The sequence below is a fragment of the Panthera onca genome, chromosome B1 (genome assembly GCF_046562875.1).
Source record: "Panthera onca isolate mPanOnc1 chromosome B1, mPanOnc1 haplotype 2, whole genome shotgun sequence".
NCBI lineage: Eukaryota > Metazoa > Chordata > Mammalia > Carnivora > Felidae > Panthera > Panthera onca.
In genome coordinates this window covers 210594-221805 of record NC_138342.1, presented here as the reverse complement: position 1 = coordinate 221805, position 11212 = coordinate 210594, and the positions used below count along the sequence as shown (strand labels likewise).

Genomic DNA, 11212 nt, shown 5'->3' with positions numbered 1-11212 from the left:
ACGCTGTCTGGGGGTACGCAAAACAAACTGGGAGCTTTGTTTTCTGACTTGAAATCTCTAAACGGAGATGTCAAAACAACAAAAAACCCACAAAGAACCGTAGAGGCATCGCTTTTACAACTGAGAACCGGCTTGTCACAGTTTCTACTTGTGGCTAACTGTTACCTCGTTGAAAGACGAAAGGTTAAGTTTTTTGGCGATGAACTTCTTCAGGTGCAGGACGGTCGCCTGGGCCGAGCAGCGGATCCACTTTCGCTTCAAGCCCCGCAGTTTGCTGCTGTTGCACTCCAGACAGATGCTCACCTGTGGGAGGAGGACACGGCTGGGCAGCCCCGCAGACAGGGGCCCGCGGGCTGCCTCTCGGGGCCCCTGCTCCCGTGGCCGCTCGTGCCGTCAGGCGCGAGAACGCAGACTTCGTGAAATCAGACGTCTGTCTGACCTCAACACTGCGGGAGAGGGTTTCATTTTACTCGTCTTACGCACATTCTCTTAAAATCTCTGTTTACCATTTTGTGAAATGTAATCTAAAAGTGTCTTCTATTCTGTCTTATAAACGTACCACTTGAAAGTAAATCTGAGGGGCACCTGGGTGGCTCAGTCGATTGAGCGTCTGACTCTTGATTTCAGCTCAGGTCTAGAGCCCAGGGTCGTGGAATCAAGCCCTCGTCAGGCTCCGCACCGAGCACGGAGCCTGCTTGAGATTCTCTCTCTCTCCCTGCCCTCCCTCGATCGCGTGTGTTCTCGCTCTTTCAAATAAAAATAAACAAATAAATATTTGAAGTAAACCCGAGAATTATTTATTCGTTGTCCAGACGGCGCTGGTCTCAGAGTTTGGCTGATGCAGACGCAGCCTGTCCTGAGCTTCCGGCTGGTGGGACACATGTGCGTCTTCCCACAGGCCCCGGGCCGAGTGTTCCGCTGGCATGAGGGGGAAGGGCACACGGCCATCTGAAGCGGGTGCCCCTGCCCACGTGAGATGCACCACAGAAGGCTTCGTAAAGGACGTGAGTGTGACGCGTGGCCTTGAGGGAGGGTGGCAGACTCACCAGAGAAAAAGTACGAGGAAAAACCACGAGCGAAGCCGCGAAGTTTGAAAGCTCAGAGTCCCTCCTGGATGATCAACAGGACAGGGGATCACAGTAGGCCATGTAACAAGGAACCACAAGGTAACGAAACAGAAGGGATTCTAGCCCACGGGATGCCTGGCAGATGCAACACCACGGACCCCAGGCCACAAGGGCCACAAAGCGTTGCAGAGCAGGTGCGGCCGGACAGCGCTTCCAGAGAGTGAGTCTGCAGCAGCAGCCACGAAACAATGGCACAATCGGGGGCGCCGGGGGGCTCAGCGGGGCGAACATCTGACTTCGGCTCAGATCTCGATCTCGCCACTCAGAGTTCGAGCCCCGCGTCGGGCTCTGTGCCGACCGCTCGGAGCCTGGAGCCCGCTTCGGATTCTGTGTCTCCCTCTCTCTCTGCCCCTCCCCCGCTCCCTCTCTCTCAAAAATAAATAAAGATTAAAAAAAATTTAAAAGCTGGCACAGACTCTCGAAAACTCAGATAAAAGAATTAACAAGGAATTAATGGAAATATGTAGGCCTAAAATCACTAGAGATACAAAAGAAGGAATTAAAAACAGAACATACTGTGAATTAAGAACAGACAGGTATAAAAGATAAGCAACTACAACTTCTAAAAATAAAAGCAGAGTCACTTAGACTAAAAACTCACAGGTGGCCGAACCACAAATTAGTCTCAGCTGAAGGCAGACTAATTTCCTACAAGACCGATATGAAGAAATTACGTAAAAGAAGTACAGAGGCCAAGGGATCAATTAAAATACCAAAACAAAGGAAAAGTAAGAGACAGGGTAACGGACCGGGTGTCTGACAAACTCGTAACGAGTTCTGGAGGAAGAAGGCAGAAAAAGGGAAAGGCAAAATTTAAGAAATAACAACTAAGGATCTCCCCAAAATAATGGAGGACATAAATTCTCAGATTTAGGAAGCAAAATAATAAGAAAGAAAGAAAGAAAGAAAGAAAGAAAGAAAGAAAAAGAAAGAAAAGGAACCCTACACCTACGCACGAGTGGGGAAGGCGCCAGGAAGGAGCAGTGGTCCAGGTGTGGCCACGGAGCCTGGAAAGCAAGGCGCTGGCAGAAAATGCACAGAGAAATTACCACTCAAGACTTAAAATGAAACAAAGCCATCTGTAAACAAAACAGAGAACGACTAGGAGGGGGTACAGTTGAAGAAAAGAGACCCATGTCCAGGAGGAAGACATGGGAAGCCACGGAAGGGTGAGCCGGGAGGCGGGACAAGAGTCCGCGGCCGGGTTTGGGTCTGGGAAGAGAGAAAGGAGGCGGGAGGGTGGCCCCAGGCAGAGTGAGCAAGGCCCTTGTGTCATTGGGGAAAGGGAGACTCTTGTTAACTTCAGACCTTTAAAAAATGTAAATATTCATTTTAGAATTTCACAGCCACTAAAAGAATAAAAATAGGACATATAACTTGTCAACTAGTTGCTAAGTAGAGGCAAAAAAGGGATTGAAGAAAACTTACTAATTCAATAGAAGGTAAGAATGGGGGGAACATAAAAAAACATGAATGGACAGCACAAAGAAACCCAGAGTTACTGTTAATCACGGTAAATGGAAAACGTGAAATAACTTGTCAGCTAAAGATAGTTTCTCGTTTGATTTTTGTTTTAATTTTTTTTTTTTAACGTTTATTTATTTTTGAGACAGAGAGAGACAGAGCATGAACAGGGGAGGGTCAGAGAGAGGGAGAATCTGAAACAGGCTCCAGTCTCTGAGCTGTCAGCCCAGAGCCCGACGCGGGGCTCGAACTCACGGACCGTGAGATCATGACCTGAGCCGAAGTCGGACGCTTAACCGACCGAGCTACCCAGGCACCCCACTCATTTGATTTTTTAAAAAAACCCAGTTCTGTGTTGTGACAGGCGTCACATTTAAGAAAGTTAGGAAAAAAAGGGAAATACCAAGCAAATATTAACCAAAGAAAGCTGACACAGCTACATTGATATTAGAAAAAGCAGACTTTAAGAAAGAAAGCTTAATCACAAAAAATTCCCTAAGGATGGGAAACACTTCTAAACTTGAGTGCACCTGGGAACAACCTTAAACTGAATGAAGGTTGAGGGACAGTAAAATCCTTAAGTGTGAGGGGGGCCTCCTGTGTGCTTCTCTGTAAGTGACAGACTGAATTCTGTCCCCAGCAGTGGACACCTGTCAGGACACAGGACACCTGGCCATCTGCTCCCCAAGCCCAGAGCAACAGGCATCATGCAGACCAGGGTGCGGTAAGCAGATGCAAGTCAGAGACCAACAAGAAGCCCTAAGCACCACCGCCGGGCTCTCCGTGTGCGCAGGGGAAGGGGGGTAAGAAACTCTTTGCTTCACTCAGGTTTGCGTGGATGTGGGGGCAGCAGGGACAGTCGCAGGGGTGCTCAGGTTATATCTTTCATATGATATGAACTCGGAAGTACATGAGTGTGTCACCTGTTTAAACACACTAAAGTATGTTTTTAACGGCCTCATTGGAGTATAATTCATACGTATGTTTTTCGTATGCACTTCAATAGTATTTAGTAAACTTACAGACCTGTGCAGCCACCACCAGAATCCAGTTTTACGTAATCTTCACCACCCCATAAAGACCCACATCCTGCTTTGTGCTCAACCCTTGCTCCTGCCCAGCCCCAGGCACCCAACTACCTCCTGTTTCTAAGATTGGCCTTTGGGGGACATCGTACACAAATGGAATTGTGCAACATGTAGTCTTCTGCATCTGACTTCTTTGCCTTGTAAAGTCCTTCCGAGTGTCACTGTGGTGTAGCAGGTGCTGGGGTCATTGTTTTTCACTGCTGACCAGAACGTCCCTGTACGCGTGGACCACATTTTGTCTATCTGAAGTTCGCACTGTTCCCCGGCTTGACTATCGTAAGTATGATAGCCCTGCTGTGAACATTCATGTACAAATCCTTGTGTGAATAGGTTTCCATATACACCTAGGAAAACTGCAGGGTTGTATGGTTAGCTTATGTTGAACTCCTTAGGAAACTGCCACACTGTTTTCCCAAGTGGCCACACCATGTTATGTTCCTGCCAGCACGCTACAAGGGCCCCATTCTTCCACATCCTTGCCAACACTTGCCAGTGGCTGTCTTTTTGATGGCGGCCATCCTAGTGGGTATGAAACGGGATTTCATTATAGTTTTAATTTCTATTTCCCTAAGAGACTCATGACATTGAACGTCCTTTCACGTGATTACTAACCAGTTTTATGTCTTCTTTGGTGAAACATCTACCGAAATCTCTTATCCATTTCTTATCTGGATTATCTTCTTACTGAGTTATAACAGATATATAGTCTAGATATACGTCCTTTATCAGAAATATGACTTGTATCGGAGTCAAAATGGTGGACAAGTAGAGGGATCGCGATTTCCCTCGTCCCTCAAACACAGGAGTATCGACGTCACAACACTTGGAACACCCATGAAATCAGTCTGAGGAGAGACAGAAAAATCTCCACAGGTGGACAGAGACAGCTTGGCAGGACAGAGGTGTGTGTATGCGAATTAGAAAAGAAAAAACGGTCAGTGTAAGCATGGAGCAGGGAAACCCTTTAGTGGAGACAAAAGGAAGAGAAAGAGAGGCTGTGGAAGTGTGGTATTATATTTGGACAAGAGAAAAACCTCTCCGGACCACAGACGGGGGAACGAGAAACACAGAGAGTGCCAGTTTCTACTTTGCAAACAGCCTCAGAAGCTAAAGATGGTAATTATCAGGGGTGTGTGACTTTCTCCAGACCAGAGCCGGGTGCATGGGCCTGGTGGGGAGGGAGCCAGCTTGGGCGTGATAGCGATCTCAGGGGCACACTGGGAGAGAGCGGTCCCTCCTTTGAGTACTGTGGGAAGAAGGTGTATTGCCCTCCTCAAGGACAAAAGACCTTGCAGGTGCCAGCCAGACGCCCTTTGTCGGCTGGGCAGAGTGGCATTATTCCAGAACCAGGACCGTGTAGAATGGGACTCTTTAAGACGTCAGGTTTTGAATCTCAGCTGAGTGTCTGGGAGGCACGGGAGACTGTGGAGCGAGACAAGCTGGCCTCCCACGCTGCTCTGTGAGGACCACCTGAACAGCATGGTTTGGGACACCCAGTCCAGGGAGGAGAGACTGGGGTGTTGCCATTTTTCTCCCGATCACCAACACAGCGGGGCTTCAGGGAACAGGACAGCGGCCCCCAGGGGAGGCGGGACCTGCTTACACCAAACCCGCCCCTCCGTGCCTGGTAACTGCTATCGACCAGAGTGAGATTGACACTGACCCGACCAGACGGCCCCTCCTCCAGACCAGAGGTGCCACCGGTCCCAGGCGCCAACACAGAATGGTCCTGTGGTTTTGTTTGGTACTTTTTAAAATTTTAATATTATTATTTTTTTCTCTTCTCTCTCTTTTCCCTTCTTTTTCTTTCCACTCTCCTCTTTTTTTCTCCTCCCTTGGGAATCAGCCTCATGGTTTCTGATTTGATTTTTGGTTAATTCTTATTATATATATTTTTTTCTTTTTTTTCTTTCTTTCTCTGTTCTGGTTGTTTGTCTGCTTAATCAGGCATCTTTATTCTTTTTACCTTTTCTGTATCTCTTTCTTCTTTATTTTCCTCTCTCTCTGGATTAAGCCTTATAGTTTCTTTGATTCTCTGCCTGGTCTTTTTTTCCCACATCTTTCATTTCTCTCTTTGTATGGGATAATGTTTCTCCCCCTCTCCTTTTTCCTTTTTCCAGGGTTACTTCAACAAACAAATCAAAGAACACCTGATGGAAGGCCCAAACCACCACTACAAATAGGGAGATAAAGCAACCAGAGTCACAATAACAGAGAGCATGCAACACACTCCAAAAACACCTCCTTAAGGGTCAGGCATTGCACTCTGTATGGCTTCTTTTTAATATAGTAGTGCTTGCAGGTGCAGGACACATAACAAGCTTTTAAAACACATAAGGGACAGAAAACTAGCCAAAATGACGAAACGGAAGAATTCTCAAAAGAAATTCTGGGAAGAAATGACACCCAGAGAATTGTTCAAAACAGATATACACCACATGTCTGAACAAGAATTTAGAATAATAGTCATAAGACATTAGCTTGGAAAAAAAAACATAGAAGACAGCAGAGAATCTCTTGCTGCAGAGATCAAGGACCTAAGAAATAGTCACGATGAATTAAGAAATGTTGTAAATGAGGGGCAAAATAAACTAGATGTAGTGACAGAAAGGATGGAATAAGCAGAGGAGAGAATAAGTGATGACAAAGAGATGATAAAATTATGGAAAATGATGAAGCTGAGAAAAAGAGTTAGGAAATTACTAGACCACGAGGGGAGAATTAGAGAACTAAGTGATTCTATGAAACCTAATAATATCTGTATCACAGGAGTTCTAGAAGAAGAGAAAGGGGAAGAAGGTTTATTTGAACAAATTATGGCTGAGAACTTCCCTAGATTGGGGAAGGACACAGACATCCACGTCCAGGAGCCACAGAGAATTCCCTTCAAAATCAACAAAAACAGGTCAACACCACAACACAGCATAGTGAAACTGGAAAAATACAAGGATAAAGAGAGAATTCTGAAAGCAGCTAGGGACAAATGGTCCTTAACTTACAAGGGTAGACATATAAGGGAAGTAGCAGAGCTGTGCACTGAACCTTGGCGGGCCAGAAGGGAGTGGCAGGAAATACTCAATGTGCTGAACAGGAAAACCGTGCAGCCAAGAATCCTTTATCGAGCAAGGCTGTCATTCAGAATAGAAAGAGACATAAAGCCCTTTGCAGACAAACAAAAATTAAAGGAGTTCATGGCCACTAGACCAGCCCTGCAGGAGATCCTAAGGGGGACTCTGAGTGGAAAGCAGCAAAGACTACAAAAGACCAGAGACATCCCCACAAGCACAACCTAAATTACTGAAGCCCAATTGTAACGTGACTTTCTCCACAAAGACGCAGCTCTGCAGACTACTGTGGAAAAGAGTGTCTTCTGCCATGTTCATTCTAACATATATGTTCCTCCTATCCCGACTTTCTTAAGGGTTTTTATAAAGAAACGATGCTGTATTTTGTCAAATGCTTTTTCTGCACCTATTGACAGGATCATATGGTTTCTATCCTTTCTTCTACTAATGTGATGTATCACGTTGATTGATCTGCAAATACTGAACCAGCTCTGCACCCCAGGAGTGAATCCCACTTGGTCATGGTGAATAATTCTTTTAATATTAAAAACATCAAAAAAGCCGTATATGAAAGGCCTACAGTTAAAAACTGAGAGCTTTCCCCCTGAGATCAGGAACACAACAGGGATGTCCACTCTCACCGCTGTCATTTAACATAGTGTTGGAAGTCCTAGCCAATCAGACAACAAAATGAAATAAAATGCATCCAAATTGGCAGTTCGAAGAAGTCAAACTTTCACTTTTTGCAGATGACATGATACTGTACATGGAAAACCTAAAAGACATCACCAAAAAACTGCTAGACCTGATATGTGAACTCTGCAAAGTCACAGGATATAAAGTCAATGTACAGAAATTGGCATACACCAATAATGAGGCAACAGAAGGAGATACCAAGGAATCAATCCCGTTTAGAATTGCACCAAGAACCACAAAATACCTAGGAATGGGGCGCCTGCATGGCTCAGTCAGTTAAGCAGTCGATTTTGGCTCAGGTCATGATCTCGCGGTTCGTTGGTTGGCCTCTCTGCTGACAGCTCAGAGCCTGGAGCCTGCCTCGGATTCTGTGTCTCCCTCTCTGTTTGCCTCTCCCTCACTTGTGCTCTGTCTCTCAAGAAGAAATAAATGCTAAAAAAAAAAACAAAACAAAAAACAAACCCAAACAACCTAGGAATAAACCTAACCAAGGAGGTAAAAGATCTGTATGCTGAAAACTATAGAAAGCTTATGAAGGAAATTGAAGAAGACACAAAGAAATGGAAAAACATTCCATGCTCATGGGTTGGAAGAACAAATACTGTTAAAATGTCAATACTACCCAAAGCAATCTATCTACACATTCAATGCAATCCCAATCAAAATAGCACCAGCATTCTTCACAGAGCTAGAACAAACAATCCTAAAATGCGTATGGGATCACAAAAGACCCCAAATAGCCAAAGTAATGTTGAAAAAGAAAACCAAAGCTGGAGGCATCACAATCCCAGCCTTGTAGCCTGTACTACAAAGCTGTAGTCATCAAGACACTATGGTACTGGCCTAAGAACAGACACATAGATCAATGGAACAGAATAGAGAACCCAGAAATGGACCCACACACATATGGCCAACTAATCTTTGACAAAGCAGGAAAGAATATCCAATAGAATCAAGACAGTCTTTTTAGCAAGTGGTGCTGGGAAAACTGGACAGCAACATGCAGAAGAATGAACCTGGACCACTTTCTTACACCAGACACAAAAATAAACTCAAAATGGATGAAAGACATGAATGTGAGATAGGAAACTATCAAAACCCTAGAGAAGAAAATAGGCAACAACCTCTCTGACCTCAGCTGCAGCAACTTCTTACTCGACACATCTCCGAAAGCAAGGGAATTAAAAGCAAAAATGAACTACTGGGACCTCATCAAGATAAAGAGCTTCTGCACAGTGAAGGAAACAATCAACAAAACTAGAAGGCAACGGACAGAATGGGAGAAGATATTTGCAAATGACATATCAGATAAAGGGTTAGTATCCAAAATCTAGAAAAAAACTTATCAAACTTAACACCTGAAGAACAAATAATCCAGTGAAGAAAGGGGCCAAAGACATGAACAGACACTTCTCCAAAGAAGACATCCAGATGGCCAACAGACACATGAAAAGATGCCTCAACATCACTTATCACCAGGGAAATACAAATCAAAACCACAGTGAGATACCACCTCACATCAGTCAGAGTGGCCAAAATGAACAACTCAGGAAACAACAGATGTTGGTGAAGATGCGGAGAGAGGGGAACCCTCTTGCACTGTTGGTGGGAATGCAAACTGGTGCAGCCACTCCGGAAAACAGTGTGGAGTTTCCTCAAAAAATTAAAAATAGAACTACCCTATGACCCAGCAATAGCACTACTAGGAATTTATCCAAACAGGAGTGCTGATTCACAGGGGCACATGCACCCCAATGTTTACAGCAGTACTATCAATAATAGCCAAATTATGGCAAGAGCCCAAATGTCCATCAACTGATGAATGGATAAAGAAGATGTGGTTTATATATACACTGGAATATTACTTGGTGATGAAAATGAATGAAATCTTGACATTTGCAACAACGTGGATGGAACTGGAGGGTATTATACTAAGTGAAATAATTCAGTCAGATAAAGACAGATATCATACGTTTTCATTCATATGTAGAATTTGAGAAACTTAACAGAAGACCATTGGAAAAGGGAACAGAAAAGTAAGTTATAAACAGCGAGGGAGGCAAACCATAAAAGACTCCTGAATACAGAGAACAAACTGAGGGTTGATGGTGGGGGTAGAGGGGTGGGCAGGAGGGGAAAACGGGTGACGGCATCGAGGAGGGCACTTGGGATGAGCACTGGGTGTTGTATGTAAGTGATGAATCACAGGAATCTACTCCCGAAGCCAAGAGCACACTGTATACGCTGTATGTTAGCTAACGTGACAATAAATTATAATAGATACACAGATAGAAAAGACAAAAAAAAGACAAAAAATATGATTTGCAAATATTTTCCCCCACTCTGTGGCCTTTTAATTTTCTCACTGGTATAGGATGCTGTATTAAAAGCTGGGTAGGAATGGCTATAGGACTTGATCAAATGCTCTTAACAGCATCTCTGTGATTGTTTTCTTTTTTAAATTGGTAATGCAGTAAATGACGTCTGCACAGATTTTCCTCAATGTTGCACTTTTTCTTTTCCTTTATACAGGACTGGACCGTACCTTCTTTTATATAATATGGGCACATGCACGGAAAAATACCCGGCACCAAATTTTCCCACCTGTGGAGTGATGTGTGGAGAATGGACTTTAATGTTTTTATATTTAAGATGTTTTATAGTGAGCATATATTACTGTGGCAATTAAAAAGAAAGAGAAGGAAAAACTAAGACGTTGGACGTTCTAACATGTCTACTTGGCTGTTTGGCCTTTCCTTCCTAAGTGGAGGGAGCCCCCTGCGGGACAGTCTGCAGCACCTCTCTCGCTGGGACGGGGTATGAGGCACCTGCAGGGGGCGGACGGGGCGGCCATGGAGGCAGAGCGCCACCTACCTGCTCATCGCTCCTGTGGTAGTCGTTGTCCTCCTCCTGCTTCTCCTCCGCGGCCTCTTTGTTCGAACTGTCATCTGCTTTGGTTTCACCTTTCAGCAAAAACAGAAGACACTATATTATGAAATCCGGAATGTTAAACCATTACTTTTTTAACTGTACGGTATACTCAAAATGCTCTAAAAATTCACTCAAATAAGACAGTTGCACCTTTAAGAGCATATGCAACTGGGGAGAGCTGGTCTCCAAAGCACCTGCTAAAACTCCGTCTTCTGTAAAGTGCAGGGGCCCCAGGAAGCTGAAGTCAGCTGTGCATGGGTCTGTGAGTGTGTGAACAAGGGCACAGCAGGGTGGCAGGGACAGGGTGAAAGGGGCAGAGAAGCCCCCACACCCAATACTATTCAATGCTTAACACACCAACTATCCACGAGTAATGCAGGACTCCCACAATATTTATTGTTCCAACACTACTTTTAAAATGAAGACTCCATTGTACGTAAGAAGTTGGGACAAGACCCCTGGCTTCCCAAACAGCCCCCAACTGCCTTCCTTCCGTCTCTGCAGGGCTCCACCTTTCCCAGGGGTCCCAGCCAGGACGTCTCCTTTCTTCTAAGATTATGGGAAACACACAGAGTGGTCTAGAAGCTTCTCAGGAATCCCTGTGCTCACTAGAAAAGTACCATGGCACCAAATATTTGAATAATTTGTTATGGCACGTGGACTTAAAAATCCCACTAATTTTTCAGTGAATCCAAATGTCATTTTGCCATTCTACAACAGGACAGTTGAAGGGAAGTCTCAGGAGGCCCGCCTGCACTGCACCCCACCTCCAGGTACTTTCGGGGCCCCCATGCTTCCCTCACTTCGCCTACGCAGGACCCCTCTGTCCACAAGCCGTTTC

The 11212-nt window shown here is 44.9% G+C and overlaps 1 protein-coding gene across 4 annotated transcripts in view; it reads right to left on the bottom strand.

Annotated features, from left to right (window-relative positions):
* PCGF3 (polycomb group ring finger 3) overlaps positions 1-11212 on the bottom strand; it is a 53398-nt gene that overhangs the window by 7577 nt on the left and 34609 nt on the right. For all 4 annotated transcript variants that reach the window (XR_013555366.2, XM_060655593.3, XM_078446397.2 and 1 more), the window contains exons 8-9: positions 10315-10403; positions 166-303 (exon numbers count right to left, since the gene is read on the bottom strand). Coding sequence is in view for 3 of the 4 variants with exons in the window: in XM_060655593.3 (XP_060511576.2) it covers positions 166-303; positions 10315-10403 (227 nt within the window). In the remaining variant the exon portion in view is untranslated. The remainder of the gene's footprint in view (positions 1-165; positions 304-10314; positions 10404-11212) is intronic.